This window comes from Rhamphochromis longiceps, linkage group LG9 (assembly GCF_057381845.1).
Source record: "Rhamphochromis longiceps isolate RC_006_pf linkage group LG9, R_longiceps_female_GT1.1, whole genome shotgun sequence".
NCBI classification, from domain to species: domain Eukaryota; kingdom Metazoa; phylum Chordata; class Actinopteri; order Cichliformes; family Cichlidae; genus Rhamphochromis; species Rhamphochromis longiceps.
In genome coordinates this window covers 7,867,824-7,892,155 of record NC_140565.1, presented here as the reverse complement: position 1 = coordinate 7,892,155, position 24,332 = coordinate 7,867,824, and the positions used below count along the sequence as shown (strand labels likewise).

The 24,332-nt window shown below is 43.9% G+C and overlaps 1 protein-coding gene across 3 annotated transcripts; it reads right to left on the bottom strand.

The window, feature by feature from the left end:
- Nucleotides 1–24,332, bottom strand: jcada (junctional cadherin 5 associated a). 3 transcript variants are annotated; one of them, XM_085418128.1, is made up of 6 exons: nt 24,049–24,332; nt 23,720–23,913; nt 11,301–11,828; nt 7,879–8,832; nt 3,498–7,069; nt 1–2,275 (listed from the first exon to the last, which is right to left on the bottom strand). In XM_085418128.1, exons 3-6 carry the CDS (start codon nt 11,672–11,674, stop codon nt 2,241–2,243), a joined length of 4,935 nt encoding a protein of 1,644 aa, XP_085274254.1. In that variant the 5' UTR covers nt 11,675–11,828; nt 23,720–23,913; nt 24,049–24,332; the 3' UTR covers nt 1–2,240. The 3 variants fall into 3 exon arrangements, with proteins under 3 accessions (XP_085274254.1, XP_085274253.1, XP_085274255.1); XM_085418127.1 differs by lacking the exon at nt 23,720–23,913; XM_085418129.1 differs by lacking the exons at nt 23,720–23,913; nt 24,049–24,332 and adding an exon at nt 23,216–23,666.

Here is a 24,332-nt window from a genome sequence, read left to right as displayed (position 1 = left end):
AAAGACTTTTATTTATGAACAGTCTGCAGTACTGTACAACAGCACAAACTTGTCTGTATTTCTGATCATTCTTAATGATCATAGCAAATATAGACAAATACTGTGCCTTCAAAAACAGTTCCCTTTTCACAATAATCTAAAAATACCTTGTTCTTTTTAAATATGTAGCTTAACTTTTGAAAATAAAATATACATTATATGAAATATAACAGTTGTTTATTGGATAGACTATATTGTACCAAATGCAATTATATGCAAATACACTTTCTCTCTGTGACTTCTTACGCATTACATGCACAAAAAAAGAGGAGGGGAAAAAAAGATGCAGCGCATACAAAAGAAGCTGTACATACCTCTGTATGAAAATAGAAAATATCAAAGCAAGATGTGCACCAATAGTCTAGATTATGTTACAAAGAACTCGCCGTACAAAAAGACCTACAGGAATGACCAGATAACACATTACCTGGAACACAGAGGTACGGGTACTGGGTTGTTTTAACAGAACAAAGACAAAACCTTGTTTTTAATGCCCTGCCGATGAATTCAGGGTCAGAGCCACATCCGAGAAAGTCTAAAACCAGATCCCAAATACAACTGGATCAAAGAGTGACAGGGTCATACAAGCAAACCAGGAGTTACAGTTTTAGCTTGGAATTTTGCCATTAAACCCAGTGAGTGTTGATGTCCAATGCATAGCACAAAGTTTGGTTTGGTTTGTGTTTAAATTTCTTGTATTGCTACCCCATAAGTGACGTGAGTCTGAACCAAATTGCCAGTTATGCCCACAACTTACAAAGCATTGATATGTCAGTGTTAAATTATTGAACATGTACAGATACTGTGATTAGTATTCCAACATCAATGTTCTGTACAGCATCGATATTAAGCGTTTCTGGCTTAAAATCATTATTATTGCCAAAACACCTTCATACGTCTCCAATCTCATTTAAAATAAAATGGATTTGCTCATGTCCAGTTTAAATAAGCACACAGAAAAAGTTCTCCACAAAGACAGCGTGTACCAGGCACACTGCTACATAGCTACATCTATCATTTCCTGCAAAAAAAAGCACTTCTGAAGTCACACATAAGGTAGGGTGTGAGCAAAAACAGCAAAGACTCCACAAATTCCAGGAAAAAATATATGTGTTGAGATTTCTTTAGGAACAACATGAGGATTAACGAAAGACAGTCCCGGTACATGTCTCGACTGCTGATGCTGAGACTCGAGCGGGGAGGGTGTGAAAAGCGAATCCCTCCCAGTATAATCTCTGAGCATTTGCAGAGATTATCAGGTGCTCATAGGTAACATAAAGCCAATAATCTCAGCTGTGCAAATCTAACGCTTGTACCAAAAGGTAGAGCCTTTAAAGCAAATGAGATCAGTGCCTTGAAATAGAGACTTGCTTCTGAAATCATTTCACAAACACCCCAGCGTGTGACAACTGTATTGCTCTGAGTGAAGCTATTCAAGGACCACAGTGTTTCTCTATGCAATCCTCTCTCGGTACATTCTCTATCACACAAATATAAGAATAAAGAGCAAGGGCTTTCCTTACCGGTAATACACCCAAACACTACAATCCCCCCAAAAATCTACTCTTTCATAACATACATAAGAAAATATACATTTCTTCAGCAATTAAATGTCTTAAATTGTTGTTATTTTTTTTAATATTCTTAATAAAATCTTATAACTCTTTCTTATTTACATTTGGTTAGGTTAATACTGATTGTAATGCAATACTGTCGCCTTCACGTGTGTCTGTATGTTTTTTTCTGTTACATTTCTTTTGTTTGTTTGTTGAGCAGAAGCACTTTTACATTCATATTTCAACACCAGAGCTTGCTGAGAAAGCCCCGAGTGCAGACGGGAATAATGACATGCATTCCTCCAAAAGCAAAATAAGACAACTTCAAAAGGAGGAAGTCCTCTTGCTCGAGCAAATAAACTAGCTGAGAGGTGGAGAGAGTGGAAGGATGACAATGACGAGACTGAAAAAGGCCTGGAGAGTTGGCACCCAGCAGTGCCTTTATTTGGCTGTAAAAAAAAAAGAAAGAAAGAAAGAAACTCTTGCAGCACCGGGACAGTCAGTTCTGTGAGAAGTCATGTGTGACATTACTGGAGGGGTCACAGCTGACTGAGCCAAGAGGTGAGATGAAAGCCTTTGTTGCTGGAAAAAGCTGTTAACTTGACAAAGACTGATTTCCACAGTGGTGAAGGCAGTGGTCAGAGGTTACACCCTCTCCACTTGACTGGGGTCGTAAGAGTCTGATGAGAAAAGAGAAGGAAGAAAAGATGAGACAACGCCACCGAAAACAAGACATATCGGTATTATTTGCTCTCACCTCAGTGGACCTTAAAGGAATAGTTTGACATTTTGGGACTGTTATAGTGCGACTGTAACAAACACATTTATTCACGATTTCCTAAAGAGGAGTACGGTAATTGGAACTACGCAAGACACTTGTGAAATTTTGTAGGTGTCACTGACAAAATAATAACAGCCATGCTTGATGATTGTTGTGGGCCAAGAACTTGCTGCAGATTTATGCTTCAGGAGGAAATCTACGCCGTGACTTACGGCGTAACCGATCTCTGTAGAAACGTAACTGCGTGTTGGGTCGGTGCATCCTGCAACTACTGTAATTGGCCTGTTCATTGATTCCTCCTGTTTATTTCTGTCTACTTTTTAAATGTATCGGCCAGAGACCAACAACAATTACATCGTCTCAATATGAGGAAGAATAATCATAGCATCAATATAAGAACTTGTAATGTTAGGAAATTCTTGAGGGGAGATTTGTTTGCAATGAAAAAACAAAACACTGACCACAACAAAGAGCGGGACCCACAGGAGGAAAATGACCTAGCATTTTATTTGTTTCTACAGGCTGGCACTGCATATAAAACACTGGGACACGAACACATGACAATTAACACATATTAAACCCAAACAAGCATAGATGACAGCAACAATGTCATTTATGGCTATGTCAGGCTACATCGCAGGGTCTACAAAGCCTCCCTAATGACTTATGTTAGTAGGCTAGTTCTTTCCAAGGCAGGTTAGCTATAGCAAAGCTCGATGTTTCTATGTATGTAAAACATGCTGTAAGCGTTATAGTGAGATATGAGATACACAAAGTATAAAGCTATAGCTATAAAACATCTTACAGGAAACAACTAGCCTGGCTTTGTTCAAATATAAAAAACAGTCTTAACATAACGGTGCAAACTTATGTCTTTCTGTGAACTCACATGCACTCCTGGCTACACTCTCGATGTGCTTAACTGCATCTTAAAAGATATTTAATGGTTATAAAGCTTCTCTTCTAAATCTTTCCCCCAGCCATTAACAGTAACATAATCAGCAGTGTATGTACTTGTAAATGGTTAATAATCACATGTGTATAGTACACTGAGGGTGCTTTATTCAGGAGGGAAAATAGGCATAGGAAAAGGTTGAATCTAGCCACTGACTTGAACCCACCTGAAATGGAGAGCATTTCCTCATCCTCCATATCTGAGGGGCCACAGGTCCCAACGCTGTAGTTAAGTGGCAGCGTTATTTCTCTCTTGGGAACACTGCGAGGTTTAGGAAGCAGAGGAGGCTTCTGGAGCCTAGTGCGCTGCTTTGGTTTGGGTAACTTTCGCCCGCCGGTATCTTGAGTTGTCTCCGCTCTGCTGACCCCTGCTGCATTCAGTTCGTCTTCCACCTTATCTTTAGAGTTTTCATTGTCTTCCTCCACAATTTTCAAAACCACTTCTTCTTCTGGCTCTTCCTTTTTAACATCAGTTTCTACTTCTTTACTTCCTTCATGGTCTGCTGTTACCACAGTCTCAACATTAATCCCTTCAACCTCGTCTTCCTGTCTCGGCTCTTCCTTACACACCCCTTCATTCACTTCATTTGATCTGCAGTCTTCTTCAGAAACTTCCAACTTATCATGCTCACTTGGGTTTTTCTCCTCTTTTCCTTCTCTTGCCATTTCGTTCTCCTCCTTTTCTAATTGTTGCTCGACTACGTCTTCTTTTGTCTTCTCCTGAACTTCACATTCCTCTCTGTCTTCATTTATCTCTTGCGAGTACTCTTCTTCACCAGACCTGATGTCTTTGAGACTAAGGCGTCTTATTCGAGACACAGAGTCCAGTTCTTTCAGACGGGCCATTCTGTCTGCTGTTGACCTGTCCATACAAGTAGCAGATGAAACCGCGGTAGAGTTCAGCTTATCTTGCAGGGATTCGATTAGTTTGCATGCTCCACCTCGCCCCTTTTTCTCCCAACTGCAAATGCTCAAGGACAGCTTCTCATCGGGGCTGATGGGCAGAGACAGGGGAAGCTTACTTGGTGGGAATTCGGGCAGGTCTAATACTAACTGAGTCTCTGTATCGTCATTGTCTCTGCCATCACTGTGATCATTGCTGTGCTGTTGCCTGTTATCTTCTTCTTGTACTTGTTTATCCATACCTGATGGTGTCTCTTTGAACTCTTCTTGATCTGTACCTCGGACAACCAAGGACTCCTCTTTCACTTGCTCACACTCTCGTTTCACTTGCTGTGTGTCATCAGTTGGGCTTTGTCGTTCCTCAGCTGCAGTAGCTTCTGCATCATCCTGGCTGTCATCAGACTGCCTGTCAGCCACGCCTAAAGCTTCCACTGGAACGGCTATACCCAGGATCCGCGCCGCCCTCTGTTCGATGGACTCATTTTCCGGGATTCCTTTTGCGCATTTGACCTCGTACAGGTTGCTGAGATCCTCTGCACGTAAAGCATTGGCTTTCTCTTGAATCAATAAGTTCTCTAGGTGCTTATCTGCTATTGTTGACTCATTCTTGTAGGTCAGTGGCTCCGACATGGCATATCTCACATCGCCATCATCATCCTCAAACACAAAAGAAACCTCCCTGGTCAACCTTGTGATATGTGGTGAACTGTCTTTCTGGGGTGATTTGCTGCTTTCACTCCTGGTCCTGCAGATGGTTAAATTCACGTCTCCCCTTAATGGTGGAACATTGTTTGATTCAGCCTTTCTTTTTGCATTCCCCTCGGTTTCAAGTTCATTATTTGAGTTGTGCTCAGGGCTACACCTATATTTAAGAATTGCTGTCCTCGTGTCCCAGGAGGGCTCCATCGACTGAGTAAAATCTTTCTGATCCAGCGGTGAGGGGACTGAGAGTGAGCGCTGCACTGGCTCCCCGGGACCACCGGGAGTTTCAGTGTACACAGTTAACCCCACATCTTTCAATAAAGACTCTTGAGGGACTGGGATATCCTGTCTATAGTGGCGGTTAGACTCATTGTGAGGGGGTAGCGAGGACAAGTTGTCTCTGCAGTTTGAGTTTGTGTGAACTGAATGATCATTAGTAGCTGGTATGTTGTTGGCCTGTGATCTGGAAAAAAACCTCCTCATACTCATGGACTCTAGGTCAGCAGTAGATGCCAATGACTTTGATCTGACTTTTGTACTGTTGGGCTTTATATTGTGCAATGGTGGAAGACTGATTGCTTCCCTGCCTGGTTCTGGACCAGCAATAAAGTGTGCTCCTGCATTAAACCGAGCTAAACTCTTATTCATCCCATCAAGATCATCAATGCACTGAGCCACAATGGGCCTCTTGCTGATTGTGTCTTCCATTTCCTTATTGATGCTCTCCAGTTCACCAATAACATCACAGGGTCGTCGGTTCACTGGCTTTAGGAGAAACTGACCAAAGACGACTTGCTCTGCAGTCTCTGGGGTGCTGTTTTTTCTCGGAGATGATGGCTGCTCGTCTCCCTGATTTTGAACCTTGGGTGGAGAGGACAGGTCTTGCTGCGCGGGCTGAAGGGATAGCGGTTCTGTTGGGCTCAGGCTGAGGCGGGAAAAAGCGCTGTTGCTGGAGAGATGAAGGTTCTTCTGGCCTGCCATCGGATAGCCATAAGAGGAGCTGTTGTCTGTCACCACGCCAATATCCGTGGTTGTATTTGAGGCAGACTGAACAGGTCCCTGCCCACCCGGAGGGCTCTGGGGTTCTGGACTTTTTACCACTGTCAAAGGTGAGCCGGTCTGAGTTTCCTGATTACGGTACTGGTTTCCAGGCCAAGACCCAGCATAGCACAACTCTTTATCTTCATTGGCTTGAAGTGTCCAGGCATCTATTATCTCCTTCCTTAAAGGAGCTCTCTTGTAATTCCTCATTGAGGATGTGCTGCTGGTGTGAAAGCGAGAATAATGGGATTTAATAGGCATCTCGTTCACAGACTTGCTCCTAATATTGGGGCTCTCTTTGAGGCCTACAGCGAATGTCTCAGTGTTGGTGACGGTCAAGCTCGGTATTGTCTCATTGTTGTTCTGATCAGCTCCAAAGTCTTTGTTAATGTTAGTCGGTGTATGAACAGGGACAGACACAAGGCAGAAGATGGTCTCACTCACTCTTCTCTTGGTATTCCTATTGTTTTCTGGCCCTGAATCTGGGGCAATTTTCTTCACTTGGGTGATGGTTTCAGCAAAGACCTGGTCTGAGCTGGAGCCCTGACGAGAAGAAGATCTTGTTAACGGGGTTTGGAAGGCTGAAGAGGGCGAAGGAGGAGGGCGATGGTTTTTAGGATATCTGTTGTTGCAGTTTTGGTCAGGTGCTGGGAAGTTATCGACGGTCTGTTTGTGCAAATTGCTGTGCCACCTCTTATTGTCATTGTCAAAGTCGCTAGAAGATGTCTGGTTACCGTCATCGGCCAATTTGGCAGCGATGAAAGGCCCCAATGGCGGGGGCAAAAAGGCACTGTCGTCGGGTGCAGGTTCCGACACGGTGACGCTGGGAAGCTCGTTACGAATGTGGCGAATCTTATCAGCATCCGTCAAGGAGTTGCCACCCAGGGCTGAGGAAATATGGCGGATACGGGGATCATCAAAGGGGATATACTGGACCCCTCCACCAGGGTGCTCTTGGGTAGTATACACAGGGTAAAGTTGCTTCTGGCTCCTCTCTCTCTGGGGATCAGCCCACGGACCTACTGGATGTCTGGTGAACCAGTGAGACCCATCTGGAGCAACTTGAATGTGCTGGTACATCTCTCCTCTGTACCTACGAGTTAAAACAACAAAGTTAACCAATACGGAGATGAACATAAAAAAAAACAACCTACTGGCTTCAATATTAATTTGTGAATAATTACTAAACTATTACTACATAGCTTTGCTCCAGCTTTTGTATAGCAGGTCAGAATTATGCATCACAAGGTAAATTTATTTAATATTTACCAAGTACCACCAAAAGGACAGAAATTGAGCCTTTTGACAGAAATAAAAAAGATGGAATTATCTTCTGGGTGTGAAAAGTGATACAAGTGTATGAAACAGAAACAACCCTTAGCGCCCTTGATTTATGACCTCAGTAAAGACTTAATGAGTTTTTGGTTGCTTGTTTCAAGTCTTATTAAACATATTATAACACTCATTTTGTAAATTATGGTCCCCATTGGAGTCACAGACAAGTTTAAATTGGAATATGCTCATTGGCTAACGACTTGTAATTGACAAGTTGTTAGCTAATGATTGCTCAGTTTCTCAGTAAGATACAACTCTCATGTGACAAGTCTAATTTTATGACCCCAAGTTTGTGACAGTAAAAATTATCAGTTGAAGGCTTCATATTTGGGCTTCCCTAACCAACAAATGACGTTAGAGTGGCTACCTGCTTTTAGTCTATGCATAAAATGCATGTCCTACTTAAGAAAAATATGTATAGGAAGTGGTATCAGATATTTCCTTCTGACATTTTTTTTCTTACAAAAATTATCGACACATTTCGTCATGCTTGTCTTCTGCTGTAGGGTACTTTACAGCGGGGAACATTACAGTAGGGAACATTAAAGCTTCTTATCATGTCCATACCTGTAGTCAACAGCAATTTCACCATATCCCCGCCGCCCTCCTCCCATTATAGGAGCTCTTTTATATGATGGGGGAGGGATGTATCCTGGAGGTCCAGAGTCCTGTGCAAAATAGTCCAGTTGGAGGTCACCTGGTCTTGATATGGGAATTGGCGTTCTGTCCCTGGACTGGGGAATGGTTGAGTCTCTGCCAGACAACACCTCACAGCTTCCCCTGATCTGCTGGTGCATCTCATAAGAGGGAGGTCTGGGGGGTCGGGTGAAGCGGGGCTTTGGTGTCATTGAGAGCTGGTTAGCGCTAGCTGGCCTGCCATTCTCTGGCCAGCGCGGTGCTCTGTAAAGATCATGGTGTAAGAATGGGTGGCCATTGACCCGTCTGTACAGGTCCTGACCAGATGAAGGTATTTCCACAAACTGCAGACTTTCAGGCTGTAGCATCCTGGGCAGGGACTGGGATTTGGCTTTGGTCCTCGGGTGGACTACCATCCCCTCTGGTGTCCTGGCATGGAGCCGTTGTTGCTCCTGTGTCCAGCGCTCGCCCTCACTTTGTGACAGCTGGCTGCCAAAGTTCACAGCTGGACGCCACTCATCTGTCCCCAGGCTCTGGCATTTCCTCTCAGTCGCCATCCTCCACTGATGGAGAGCAGCCTCCCTGTCTCTGGATCGGGCCTGAGCCTGGGCTTGGGCCTGGACTTGGGCCTGAGCGTGGGCCTGAGCTTGGGCTTGGGCCGCCCATCGCTGCCTCTCCTGAGCTGCCCTCTGACGCTCCTCGGCAGAGAGCTCTTGGCCTCTTGCTTGTTGAGGCCTGTCTGGTCTGCTGTAGCTCCCTGGTCCCCCTCCATGGGGATCTCGGAAGTCAGCATAATCCAGCAGCACAGTGAAGTCCTGGCCTCTCCTCCGCCAGTAGGACACATCTTTGGACTGAGACTGAGGACCTCTGGTGCTATCACAAAACCTGTGACGAAACACACAAAGGCATCCATATGCTTCAAGTGAAATGCTTGTCGAAGAAGAAACAACCCATAGCACAATAAAGATGAAACTGGATGAAGAACTGGGACAGAAATAACAGATGAAGAATAGAAATAGAAGTTCTATGAAATTCATAAAATTCCCTTATCTGTCAGTGAAATTGTTTAGATAAGAAAACAGGAGATACTTCTGAACACCAGAGACTACTTCCTGTTTAAACTGCCAACGCTGGAGAACCTGCAGTGAAGCCAAAGCTAATGATGTTAAAACTTTTTTATTCATTAAAAATATTTAAAATGCTATAGTTAGTAGTCTTAATGAGAGGTGTTTTAAAGGTAGAGGGTGTTATGTAGGGAAAAACCTCACACTGGCTTTAGCTAAGATCATATATATTATTTATAGAAAAACTAGTCCAATATTTAGGTACTAGGTAACCAAGATTTTAACTCTTTTTCTTCCCTCCTTTAAAGAAAGTGTCTCCCCAATATCTGGCTGTAGATGAAGTAGTTTAGTTATAGGGTAAGGCTCTCTTCATGATCCTTATCGTTATAGTTGATTTAGAGGTAGGCCAATGCAATACTGCATGACATACGCACTGAATAAATCTCAGTAAAGCTGGGCACTAAAAAGTAAAATATAAGTGATATAAGTAGCAAATTTTTATTCACAATTTGAAGAGATTCAATTTTAAAAAAAGGAGCACATTTCCCACTAGATGGAGACAAATGACTATGAGTAATAATGGAGTGTTTGGTAATTGTGATTTTCTATGGGGCATAATGAAGATGTTACACAATGACAAGCTGTGGCTGTTAGTCCCGGACGTCCTCCGAAGCAGATCAAAATGTCGAGGATGTTTCACTGACAGTCTTTCTACAGCACTGCTCATTAGTCCTTAATCTAAGACAATGGGCACGGTCTAAATGCAACGACGGCTTCTGCTGTATCTCTGTGAAGATGTTTGATGACAGACCCAACAGACAACAAGCCGCATTTGGTCCCTACATGCAGCGGGATTGTTTCAGCCTATTTGTGGAGTGACAGACTGACTGACAATGTAAACAAGACGCAAGCGCATGTGTAGTCCCCCTCGAGGCCGAGGCCGCCGAGCGTCCTTGACATTTCCATCCGTGATCATCACTGGTCACAGACGTTGGCTTGAAAGAGAAGGAGGGGAGGGGAGACTAGCCGTGGCAGTCTGCTAAATTTGAGGGCATCTTGTGTAAGATGAGTTAACATCATTAGGCTAATTTGGTCTAAGTAGCACTGCTGAGTGGAAGTGCCAATAAAGGCCCGTTCCTTATCTAAACCAAAGCTGCCAGGCAAAACAGATTTGCATGAGGAGGAAGAAAAGAGGGATGAGCAAACAACGGACTGAAATCGCAGAACATATGTCTTTGCGATTCCCTCATTCCCAGCAGAATGCTCTGATAGCACTGGCAGAGCAGCGACATGAAAATGCGGATTACTCATCTCAAAGAATAACACCAAAAATGAAAAACAAAGAAAAATGCCACAAACACAACTGCTGACATTATTCAAGGTCATTTGACTATTTCGAGATGCTCCGTCACTGACTGCTGGCTAAAAAGGATTATGGGGAATCATCCAAGCAAAATGTAAGGAAAAAGGGGGTTGGGGAAGAGATCTGACAAGCCTGTCTAATTGTGTGGACAAGGGAACAGCTGTATTGACTTTGTCTCAGTTACAGCACACTAACCCCCAGAACTGGTGTAAATAGGCAAACTAAACAATCCTGTTTTCAGGGGAAAAAACGGGCTGGCTGCAGCCTGGCGATATCTCCGGAAATATCATAGGTTTAACAGACCTTACCCGAGAGGGTTTCACTTGCATAACTACTCCAGACTAAGCTAAATATAGCCTATGATCCATATACATATTAAAAAAAACTATATGAATACTTTATAATTGATGAGATATGCATTATGTAAGCAGGTTTAATGCCTTTAAAACAAGAGGAAGCCAGTAAAGTATACTTGATATGTACAACCTGGCATACAGAAGGGGGTATTCTGACAAGCCTGGCAACCTAAGTGTGTGCGTAAGACTGGGCATGCTCAAATGGGGCACATAGGTTTGGCCAAAAGCTGTTTTGATTACAACTCCAAGGCCCCATGTGGCAGATTAGACTCCAGCACACATTATCCCTCCTCCCCTCACCCAAGACTTGATTGGAAAGAGGAGGCAAGAGGGAAATAGAGATGAAATGAGATGAAGTTACACACAGGGGAAAAACCGGCAGCGGTGTTAGTTCCATTGAATATGTACTGCAAAATCCTTGTGCAAAACTCTTTGATGACTTACGTCATTTTAGAAATCTCATCCAAGGAAACCACAACATCAAATGATAAACAGTCAGGACAAAAAGAATCAGTTCAGGGCATGCAGAAAGACATCTAGACAGCAGCACATCACGGGTCTGTAGCTTACCCACTGTCTGAGGTCAGCGACTCTCCCAAGGAGTGAGTGTCAGTTTGGCACCGGTTCTCGCCATCCCGTCTCGGCAGGCTCCTATCCCTGGACTCGTTGTTGTTGGGACAGCCCCCAGCATCGTATGCTTGGGGCTGCCTGGTTCCGCCACCATTCCCATAGGCCACTACGGGCCCTCTTTCATAGCCATTTACTGTCCTGGGGCCAGACCTGTTCTCTAGTATTTCATGGTGCTTGCTGTAGGATGGTGGTGAGGTTGAACGGGGTTGGTGGGATGAGGGAGCAGGGGCTGGGGTAGGGGTAGGGGTGGAGGACGTGGCATGCTTGGGCAGCTTATATCCATGAGAGATGAGGAGGTCCTCCACGCTGTACATGGTCGCATTTGTTAATGCTGGTGTGGTTTCGTTTTTCCTCTCTCTGCTTTTTTTTCTGAGAGAGAGGAAGGTAGGTCGGTTGTCAAGGCGTTTCTGCTTCTTCCCTACGTGCAGCGGCGGGATCACCGGCACAGCTGCGCAGCTGAGGCCATCACTGGGAAAAAAGAGAGAGAGAGGGGGACGGCATGAAGACACCAGAAGGAAGACAGAAAAAAAGAAGGTGACGATAAAACCATTATCCCCGCCACCCGTGTCCAGTTTTTGTTAGGGTTCCCGAGCTTTGTGAACATTTGAAGGCACAAAATGAAGAAAAAGAAAATGACCCCAAATTCTGAGTCGCCACGACGAAACCCAGCCCAGCCGCCTTCCCAACAGCCATTCCCTCCCATCTATCTTCTCCGGTCCCTCCTAGCAACAACCCTCTTTTCATTTCACTCAGACATCATCAGCACCGAACCGTCAATGCTCCAGAACTGATGGTGAACCGGGGCTACACGAACACCCTTAAAAACAAGCCGCAGTCGCATGTTCCTCAGCGGGAAGAGGAGTTTCAGGGGGCTGCTGGCGCTGCAGTGAAAATGCAAAATGTCACTGTTTACAGTAGGCTCCCTGCAGACTTCCATACAGTCACTGTAAGGTAGCTGTTAGCAGCCCCTTCCGCTGCTTCATGTTTTGCATCAATGAAGCAACTAGGGGATTGTATTCCTCTCTCTCTCTCTGCCCGCCTCCGCATCTTTTCTCTCCCCTGTCATCTCAAAAGTATTTTCTGGTTCTAGAAGAAGAGGACATGCTTTTAGACATGTGCCCTAAATAAATTTCCTAGTTGGGAGTAGTCGTTTGTGTACTCCTAAGCTCTGTACAAAAATCATTAGAATTTCATATGATGTCAGATTTTCAGTCTATGATTATCCTGGCAAAGGAAATTCAAATCCATCAAGCACAAAAGTGTGCTGTTTTTAGAGAAAAGCTACAACTTAATCTATCTTATTAGTTCAATTGTTATAGAAAAAAATTAAGCAGGGAAATTAAAAAAACACAGGGAATTGTTATGACATGACACCAACTTATGTGCACTACTTAATGTGACTTACTCACTGCTACATGTTCATCAAGGTTCATTGGGATTCAGTGCTCTGTTGCTGGTATATATATAAATTACTTAAATTAATCTGTCTTCATGCTGTAAATGTTAAATAAACTCCAGTATATCTCTCTGTTACTGTCCTCTCTCCTACCCTGTGCAGAGCTACGCACCACGCAGTAAGCCTTATAGATGGTGCAGTATGTCGATAGCCCACATTACCCCACGTTTACTCGGTATGAGCATCACAACTGTAAGGCCAAACTGAAAAACCCCTGGCTGTATGGGTAAATTACAAATGGGACAGCCTCAAAACAGTGTGTATCAAAAAGTCTAATCAATCTTCAAAGAGCTTTGAAACACGTACCATTAGAAAAAGCAGATTCGTGAGTTTCACGTGTTTGCAGGTAGGTAGCATACCAACCTGCAATGACTCCAGACATGTTTGCATGGAAAACTTTATATTCAGCTTTGTATTTTAAAATTTACCGCCAGCTTCTCTGCCGAGTGAGCGAGTGATTCTTTCTGATACACCCTGAATAAAAAGTCTCCATATACTTGTAACCGGGTAACCAGGTAATACGCAAACAGAAAAAATACTGGTATCAGCTGTAGGCCAAATTTTTATTTTAAATATCAACATCAGCCCAAAATTTCACAACAGAAGCATCCCTCCTAAGTATAACAAATAAGCAGACGCTAATGATGCACAACATTTTTGCTAAAAACCAGTAAGGAAGCAACCCAGTAAGGAACTGCAGTGCTACATCCACTTTAGGCTAGCTAGACGAGCTCCCCCATAGAAGTACCATTCTCTGCAATCTTCTAAACAGGCAGCAGTGCGGGGACCCCCAGGGGAAGGTTGGATTTAACGTTTTAAGAATTGCTTTCTGCCCAGCAATCACTGTATCAGTATGATGGGCTGATGAAGAACTGAAATGATGATACCCAGTGTGCATCTGCTCGTGATGTAATGCCCTTGATGAAGTCATGTTTGCTGCCTTGTCAACAGGACAGATGCTGCTGCGGCCCACTCATTCAATACTTTCTGCTGGAACAGACTGCCAACAACCTGGCTGTCCTTAATAAGAAATGGCATACAGGAACAGCGGCGTGTGACTCGTTGCCAGAATCAAACGCCGTTCAGACGGTTTTAAGAGCCAATCACTTTATGATTGTTAAACGGCAGAGCCAAATTGCTTGTTTTCGCTTCTGAAATAGACGGCAATGCAGCCTTGCCGAAATGTATTCAGCTGCAAACACATTAGCATTTGTTTTGCTCCATAGAATTTGTTCAGCCATGATCGTCACAAAGAGATTAAAAAAAAATCCTTCTATAAAAGGAGTCCTGACTCAGAGGACAGCGTCACCACCCCTTCTCCCTCCTTCTTGTACCTGAACTGTAGGAGAGCCTACTAGGTGATTAACAGGATCCAAGACCGTGAAATGCTGCTTTCTTTGTATGTCTGGCCCCCTAATACGATTATATTTTTCATTTAAAACCTTAAACCTGTTAGTTTTGGAGGATTGACTCTTGGCTCTTACCCAGTTATTACTTTTATTGACTTTAACTCTTTCCATTTGTGTTTTAGGGTAATCTTCTCAAGAAGGAGCTGGGTTTGGAGTTTTAGCTACTTGTGAGCAAGGTCAGTGAAAACGGGCTGGCAGTTTGCTTCATTTGCTTTCAAGCGAGCAATGTGGACCTAGAACTTTAATTCAACTTAAGCTTGGTACAGCTGTTGCAGAAAAATCGCATAAATGCCAGTAAAATGCACGCTAAGATGTTAATATTTATGACAGCTTGTCACTCATGTGATGGGCCTTTTCTTCTGTGCTTTAAATTAAGAATAACCACCATGCCTCCCCGCAGCCTTGCAAAGGCCCGTATCAGAATCCGCAATCTGATTGGTATCAGTACCCTTTCCTTCCTGCAGCTCAAGCCTATCCCTCCAACCAGGCAAAGGCTTAATTAATTAAAGCCTTAGGCCAAGGGCTAATATGATCATTCATTTTTTGCTATGATATCTGCATATCAACCAAGCTTAACTCAACATCCATATGCTCACTAATCTATCTTAATCCTCAATCTGAGGCTCTCGGTGTCAGCGCTAAATGAAGATTATCTGCATCCTCAGTAAAAGTGAGGATTTCCTACTGTAAAGTGAGCTGCATTCATTCAGTCCCTCTAACCGTCCCACCCCACCCCACCGTGTCACCAGCCCTGCTCCTTCCTTCCCTCCCATGATGGGCTCTGTTTAAATGCCACTAATTCTGTTACGCAATGGAATTACTGATTTTATGTCAAATAAAACCTTGGATTTGAGAACTGGTATGCAACAATGGGCAGCTTTCAACCCCCCAAAACACAACAACATTGTGTTTCACCACAATGCCTTCTTATGTGAAAAAGACATCGGTGTTGCAGCCTCTCGGATTTGGCAACTAGAAAAAAGGGCTGATCGGCTGTATTTTTAATGGCATGGCTCACTCACAGAGAGAAAATTAATGATATAGTTTATGGATAACATGTGCTGCTAAAGTAAGCTAAAAACAAGTGGAAACATATAGGGACTGGCATTCTCATACCACCCCTCATACTATAAACTACTACTGTAGCATCTTTTGTGAATGATAGAAGAGGTCAATTAACATACAGTTGGTGTCAGAAGTTCACATGCACTGAACATTTATTTGAAACGTTATTTTTCCAGGGTGGAATTATTGTGTAGTATACATCTTTAATGACTTTTATAAATAAGAATTGTGTGTGTGAACAAATTTGAATTTATTTTTGATTATCTCTCATTCGCAGGGTCAAAATTATAAATACAGGCTCAAACATACACAAACGCTGACTCACACAAAAAGCAGTGGTGCTGAAGGTTCTACAATGTCAAGTCCAAGGCTTGTTCACGTCTCATTGGTGATTATGATCAACTACAACTGGTAGTTTCTCTTTTTGCCAGCACTAAATGGATTGACCAGTGAGGCTGGATTGGATTGACTCAGTCAACAATGGGAAAGTCCATCGAAGGTTTGTTGGAGCCATTATTAAACAACTACTGATTCAGAGACCATCGGTTCAAACAATTGTACATAAGTACCAGTTATTTGGATGTCTCACCACTTTTCCAGGCGCTATACTGTCAACATCAGATGAGAGGAATGGTTGGGATGTTCAGAAACAATGCAGAAAAGCACTACAGCTCAAGCTTGCCTTTAAGTAGAAAACAGCAGCCACAGTAAAATAAGTTTTACATGAGAGCGTGCTGACTAAGAAAGAAACCGCTGCTCGAAAACCAAACCTTTCATGCTCAACTCAATTTTGCAGCTGCCACAAATGGTCAAGCCAAATGCCTTATAGAGAAAACTTTTATGGTCAAACGAGACGAAGATTGAGCTATTTGGCCACAAAGACGAGAGGTATGTTTGGAAGTATATCGGTGAGGCTTTCAAAAGTGAGATCAATGAACCAACTGTCAAGCTTGGTGGGGGAAGAATCATGCTCTGGGGCTGTTTTGCTGCCAGTTGTAGTGGTACATTGCACAGATTGGATGGAATAATGAAGAAAGACTAATTCCAAATACTTCACTTCAAATCAACAACTAGACAATTGAAACGTATTCACAACTAAGTCTTCCAATAAGACAATGATCCCCAAAACACACGAAAACTGGTTTTGGAAAGGATAAAGGAGGCTAACATTAAGCTTCTGGAAGAGCCTTCCCAAAGTCCGACTTCAACCTTATTAAAAATTTGTGGACTTCACTTAGGTTCATGCCAAGAAAGCAAAGTAATTTAAATGAACTATACCAATTCTGCCCAGAAAAGGGGCAAATATCCAGGCAAAATAATCCCAGAAGCATGCTGATGGTCGCCAAAAGTGCCTGGTCAAGGTGCAAATTCTAACTTGTTCATCTATTTCTTGATTTTTAAAGTCATTAAAGATGCACGATAAACAATCATTCCACCCAGTTCAAAGAAATCATTAAAAGACCAAATTATACTCATCACTGTAAAGAATTTCTATGATGAGAGGGTGTAAACTTCTGACCACAACTGTACACTGTTATTGAAAACAGGTAGGAGCATTATTCTTTTAGTTGAGTGTGTGGTGGCTACATTGGGGCGGACTGCAGGGGCATGACGGCTTGCAGGTTGACAGTTTGGTGTCAGCTCCTTATTCATGGCCTAGCTAAGATGGGGCGGGGAGGGAAGAAGAGAGGGCACACAATGCAGGACGGAGACCTAAATCAGGCCTTGAGGTGCACAGAACTGCAGCGTTAGAGGGTGTGACTAAGCACCCCGGGATGCACGGATTACAAACCTAGCACGGTAAAAATTAGCAGAATAATTCAATCTAAAAAAAATAAACTTTACAGACAGTTTGCAGTTGAAGTCTGAAGTAGAAAAACAGAAGACTTTTCACATTGTGCTCAAAACCCACTGAGTAACAGTGATTAAAGTTAACACAGATGTGTTAAAATAGCACATTCCTGTTTAAAATGAAGCACTACAGACAAAAACAAATCTGGATTTAACAGGCTCCAGCATAAAGGCACCACAACAAAAGAAATCTCAAACACCAGGGCCTGGAACCAAAAAAGACGATAAGCCCGCTTCCTAAAATATTCCACAAGAGCCGCACCTCTCCAGCACATTGTTCCCAGTCTCCTTGGAACTATAACAACTGACCCGTGTGGGTGTGTTTTTGGCAAGTGTTTGGGCTGCATCTGTTAGGAGTGTGCATGCACAGGGGCTTCTCAGAGATGACGGCCGAACACATTCGGCAAACAGCAACGCCGTGCAGATTGTTTATCTATGTGACATCACCATGTCCAGCGGAGGGGCCGTCTCTCTTCCTGAGGAAGTGCGTTGAGTGTGAGTGTGTGTGTGAGGGGGGGTGGACGGACGGAGCAGAGCCAGCAGTGTCGCAAGTGTTTCCAATCAGGCGCTCGGCAGGCTCCTGTTTGTCCCAGGGAAAGAAGTTTGGAGGCGTTTTATTTTTTGGGCTGAGGCCGGAGGAATAAACAGCCCAAACGAGCCTGAGGCCATATTTTACCCACAGTGACCCGCAATGTTCCCCACATCAGGTAGGAGTGTAACTCAGCAACATGAAGTGTGGGCATATTATCCGGGGAGCTACGTGCCCTCTGGGCACTTGCTATCCTTTGGGAAAATCCCACTGGGCTCAGCAGCCACTAGAGTTTAGGGCAATTATTATCTTCTGCAAAAAAAAAAGAAAAATTACAGCTAAAAATGAACAAGTAAAGAAATGCTTGAAAGCAAGAAGATTATTACAAAACAAGAGCTCTTCACGACATTGCAACCCATGTGCTCTTTCCACAATGTACACCCTCCTAACAGAGAGGGTAGCAACAGGCTGGGTGCTAGAGGTGGGCGGAGCCATCCAATTATCGATAGTATCAATATCAGCGCTGGTATGGGTATCGGATTAACACGAGCATGATACTTTGTTTCTATTCGCTAACTTCAGTACTCGCCCACTTAAATTCTTCTAAATTAATTATTTTTATGGAAAACAAAAATAGAACTCAAACTATGAAAAATGTCTGAATCCCAGTGTGTTGTCATGTCTATTTTGTTTATAGCTTATAGCAGATTTAAAGAACAGAGGTTGGTCCAGTGTGCTTTAGAGACAGGCACATTTACATTCCGGGTCTCCAAAAGAACACTATTTCGGAAAATACATTTATTGGTCATTAAAACGTGTTTAGAATTTCCAAACTGATGATGATTCATGTCATAGGTCATGACACACTGTTCTCCCCTACTTAAGATGCCTTTAGAAGTTAAAAGTATCAGTATCGGCATCATGCAATACCGGCCCTGTATTTAGTTGGTATTGGATTGCAGTCTCGCACAGCACTACTGGGTGTGTTTACCCCAAGTCAATTATCTCACAAAGGAAAGGTTTTGCCAAAAAAAGCACCAAAAAAAACCCCAACCACTAGCATTATTTTGTTTAGCATATCCCATGGCAACAGTTGTTTTTGCTTTTGTGAATGGCAGCTCGCAGACAATAGCATGTGGACCGCTAAGATATTCCTGCTGCATTGCCGCGCTCCAAAGTTTATTACAGTCAAACTCCGCTGGCAGAAAAATCAAAGGCAGGATGGGATGGAGAAGGGGAGTAGGAGGTTGGGAGAAAGGAGGGAGGACCAGGGGGAGGGTGGTGTTTTTGCTCCACCATATTCCAACGCATCGGTGGTATGGTTCTGATTCATTTCAGACGGTCAAGAAGTAGTCCAGCCAAACATTTGTTCAACCCAAAGACAACGTTCAACAACACTGGCTCAGGCACAAGAACAGCACAGCTGATGGCTCATTAATGTACGAGGCAAGTCGAAAGGCGCTGGTGATGTGACGGTTATTATGTCAGCGGACTCATTTTCCATTGTGCAGTGAGGCTTAGCGCAGTTCAGCTCAAATGCAGTGATTTGACATCACGAGATTCTCCTCGTCTGAACGCATCCAACAGTGGTATGCAAAGGGAGATCCATGCCAGAGTCAGGAAATGCTCATAATTTCATATGTGAGGAAAGAAGAGGAAAAAATAAGGATTTTATGCACGTTAATCCAGAAGGCTACACAGCAGGCTTCACCTGCACTGAGCTATTCCCAACTCATACTCATTCTAAGCCTTGCCAAACTGGCTTCATGGTAATTAGTGTCTGTCAATGTCCGGAGCTTGCTAGAGATGACAGTGGTTTGGTTTATCAGCCAGCAACACAGTGATCAAAGGGTTAGCATGCTCTGGCTTTCTGCTAATCAGATGTGGACTGTGCATGGCTCCTGCTCAGCATCACAGAGGGAGAGGTAGCGAGCAGTCCTGCATAAACAGAATCATCAGGAAAGTTTAAGCACATTGCGTGCGTGTCACATTTTAAGACAGCTGAATTGTGTTGACAGGTGACTGTGATGCACATCACAGGTGGGATGAAAAAGGCTCTCCCACACAAACGGAAACAGGAGTGCTGTCACTAGTAAATGTGGAAAACTGCTATGTAAACACATGAAAATGAACAGTCAGGGTTATCTCAAGGGCTTCATTGGCATAAAACTGACACAGAGAAATCACAAAGCAGACACAATCTCAGGCCATCTGCCAAACATATGGGCATTCACCGGCTAGCAGCCAGAACTTAGCAATACTTCTCTCTCTCTCTCTCTCTCTCTCTCTCTATACATATATATATATATATATATATATATATATATATATATATATATAGAGAGAGAGAGAGAGAGAGAGAGAGAGAGAGAGAGAGAGAGAGAGAGTACGCTTTCCAGATCATTTCATGCCTCTGATTCTCGCTCTGAGAGGCGTGCTGGCAGATGTCAGTATAGCTTTCACATGTTTCATGCAGGCTTCATCCACCAGCCTCCTTCCCCTCCCGCCTGCGTCACCTCTGCTCTGACATCACATGTGACATCAGGCGAGACCTCAGAGGGGATCCCTGTAGCCGGGCAAACATTAGATGGCTTTCAAAGGCTTCAGCTGCAGCCACCCAATAGCAGAAAAAAAAAGAAACAATAATTTTCTTGGCCTATAAAAGACGCTGGAGACCGACTGAGAGAGAGAGGGCAGAACTTGCTACTGTTAACGACACCACAAACAATCACACACACACTTACAGACGCACACATACATACAGACAAGATTACTGAAAGAGAAGTTTGGATCAGTCCTGAGAGTTGAACTGCTACGACTCACTTCATAGCTGTGGAGGGCCCCTTCCAGTTTTGCTGACCAAACCTTTCCTCTCACTGCTGGAGGGAATTAATGAGCTGCTTCCCTTCTTAATGCACTCCCTATTAGGGCTGGGCCATATTATACCGTTCACGGTAATACCGGTATAATGTTAGGCAACGATAGGAAAATGAAATATCGCGATAGAATGGGAGTAAAACGCGCATGCGCAGTGCCTTTGTTTTCATACGCACATGGCCGATTGTTGGTTTGTAAAAATGGTGCAACTTCCGTGATGTGGAACTGGTTTGGTGTTTGTCCGTCAGATACACAACAAAGCACATTTTTTTGCAGAACATGCAAGCGGCCGTTGTTATTGTCGTGTTTGTCGGACTAAGATGCTCTTAAATCTGGGAGTAATCTGGGTCCCAAACTCCGTATATTTGACTTCAGGTCAAACAACACTGCAGCATCACTGAGAGTTGAAAACTGTCTAAATTCTTTGATCTTTAATAAAACGATCAGCATTGCTGCTTTACCAGGTGTAACTATAAAGTTTAACTTCCAGGCATCCATGAAAACAAAAGTTATTACATTTAACGGAGTTAGAAGTTAGCAGGAAGCTAGCGGAAGTTAGCTCGCTAGTTTCGCTAGTTACCTAAACATGATATTGCATGTTCTGACTGAGAGATTTCTGAAAAAAATCAAACGTACAGCTCTGCTATCACTTCCAACATAAATGAAGACGGGAAACTAAACAGCAGTGACGTTTGTAGGGTTACTGAAGTTGGGCTAGCTGGTATATAATGATGTGCTACGTGATCGCTAGCAACACAGCTATGTTAGCATAACATAAACAGTGAAGCTGGAGGACGAACACTAACACTTTTCCACTTATAAAAGTTAACGTGAAGGTTCTTCATGGTTGGAGACAAATGCAATCGCATGGCAGGATGCTGTAAACGGACCAAACTTCAGTCAGGAGAACAACTGAGATAATCCGTCCACAATACGAGGTTAGTCATTAATATACTGCAACAACATGGGAATAGCTCAGCTGCCAGAGAATTCAACATTAATGAATCAATGGTACAGAAGTGGACGAAGCAAGAAGAATGAGTTTAATAAAGTTTGATTTATCTGACTGCTTTGTTTCGCTTAATGTGCCTTATAATCCCGTGTACCTTATGGTCCGAAAAATGCGTACTGCACACTGCAGTTTAATGTTGCAAAGCACCTCTTTTTAACTTCAGTGGATATTATACATGGTTATGCTCAGGATATGTCAGCCCATTTCTACTGGAAATGCCTTTGGGTTAAACTTTCAGCAAGGAATTTGCATTTGCACTGTTACATTTTTATAAAGCTTTAATGTACATAAAAACCAGCTTCTTGTTTACGTGAAAATAAATGGAAGGTTGTCTTTTTGCGCTAGTAATGTTGTGGAGTTGTATTTTGTCTCGCATCAATTATATCATCGGTTATATCGTTATCGCAAATTTTCAAATATATATCGTGATAAATATTTTTGGCCATATCGCCCTGCTCTACTCCCTATCCCCCCCCCCCCCCCCCCCCCCTCCACTCCACACACACATACACACACCCTCCTCAGGGCATCTATCACAGCCTCGCGTTCCCACACCATCTCAAATCTCAAGGATGTGCAAAAGACCTACCACATAACACTCATGCACCCACGCACGCAGCCTTTTCTTTTTTTTTTTTTGCAGTGTTTTGGCTTCTTATCTACAAATCCTGACACACTCTGAGGTCCAGGAAATGTCTTTTGCTGACATTTACTAACAGCTTTCGATGGAAACTCACTGACCTAAGAAAGACCTTGGCAAAAAAGAACAGATCACCCCTGCATAATGTTAATTAGCAGTTTGACAGCTGAAGTCAGGTCAGCTTAAATATGAGCGATCGGTGCGATAAATGCACCGTAATAACTAAACTGTAACAAAATCCTGAACTTGGACTGGTCAGGTAAAACAGTCTTGGCAATCTGGCCCCTAGAGGTCTCTAAGTGACAGGAGGAATTTGTGTGAAAGCCATTCTAAAATTAAAGCGGCAGAGCCATCGCAAACACTGTGACATAATTTAAGATGTATGGTTAAGAGGCAAAACACAGGCCAGTGTTTTATACTTATCTAGCCTTGTGGGCTATTTAATGGATTTACTCAATGAAAAACATTTAAGATCAACATCAAACAGTGGACCCCAAATCGTGTTATTTCCCAGTCAAAGTGACAGCAGGGTGGCTGTTTTGACAGCGCGTTTCTGCGGAGGTTATAAGGCAGTGCGTGCAGGAAGCCTGCACGGTGGGAAGGAGAAGAGAGGTCAAGCAGCAGCGGCAGCCACCATCATGCAAACACGCTGCAGGTGTGACAAAGTGACAACAAGCAAACATCAAAGCCGCCTAAACTTGACAGACCATTTGTCAGAGGCTCATTGCGCCTGGCTTCCGTCGCAATTTGGCGCTCATCGTACGTACGACGGGCACCGAGAGCTACACGCGTTACCGGACCCGAGTGCTGTCACCGTGCTGTTCTCAGAAAATGATTGACGGGCTCGGCAGGATGCTGCTAGCCCCTCTGGTTCTGGTGCAGATTACTGTGTGCCGTAGCATTACTAGCCTAGCCCAGAAACGCGCAGTTTTACAGAGAAGAAAATTCAGCTTGTTTGGGGTTTAGTCATGTGAGCAACACACGAGTAGACGTTATAACATGACTTGAGACCTTACATGGATGAGTGGAACTCCTTGGCTGATTTCGGCGATCCACTATGCTGTCATCTTTTAATGGTAGCTCCGTTTTGTAAGTCGGGCTAATCACTAGGAAGGAGATACCAGCAGGGCGAAATTAGAGAAAAAGCAATTCTACAAGTTACAATTGCATATAAGTGACAGTTGTTTGGAGTAACGCGGGATGCCTCCCGAGCACCAGCCATGGCCTGCAGCGTTTTCGCTCAAGTCTTTAATTAGTGCTCCGGGCAATGGAAATGTCCGCGCGCGTGCTAGGACATTAAAAACTGCGTAATTTGGACGGAGTTTGGCCTCTGTTCCCCCAGCACGCGCGCAGAACGGCACATAGCGCGGCTAACGCTAGCCGGACTAGCTCCGTGAGCAGTCTTTAACCTTCAGCTGATAGGAGCGCGTCCGCAAACTGTGGCAGCCGCCACCGCAGACGCTCCAAGTTAAAAATAAATAAATAAATAAATAAGGAGCTCCATCCTCCCACTCCTTCACCTTCTAATGCCATATCCTCGAGGTGGCCCGGCCGTTTGTCCCGAACCTCCTATTCCACCAGAGGAGGCAGACAGAGCGCCGAGGCAGCTGGATCAAGTTGAGGGAGCGCTGGAAATGTTGAGGGCAGAGCAGATGCGACTCTCAGCCGCTGTCTACTGCCTCACAGCAGCAGCAGCAGCAGCTCGCCTCCACAGCTGCCGCATGTGTTGTCAAAAAAATAGAAATCACAAAAAAATAAAAAGAAATAAAGAAAAAGCCACAACCAACAACGACCCCTGAGTCCAAAAGAATGCCTGGATGAAAGGCGCCCTGTGTCGCTCCACTTTTACCTGTGAAATGCGTCGTTGCGTTGCCGCCTAGTCCCCGGCGCTCACCCGTGCCGCTGCTCTGGACGGACTGAGCTGGGATCTGCTGAGGGAACAGCCCCTCTTCTCCACCAGCGCCGAGGAAACATCCCTCTTCTCTAGCAGGGAGGCAGCTGGAGACTGCTGAGCAGTAAGGTCACTTCACACTTAGGGTTTCAGGAGAAAAATAAAAGTGAATTCTCTTTTAAAGCTAAACCTATCCATGCACATTAAACGTCACTGTGTCAGCCTCTGAAGGCGACTTGCAA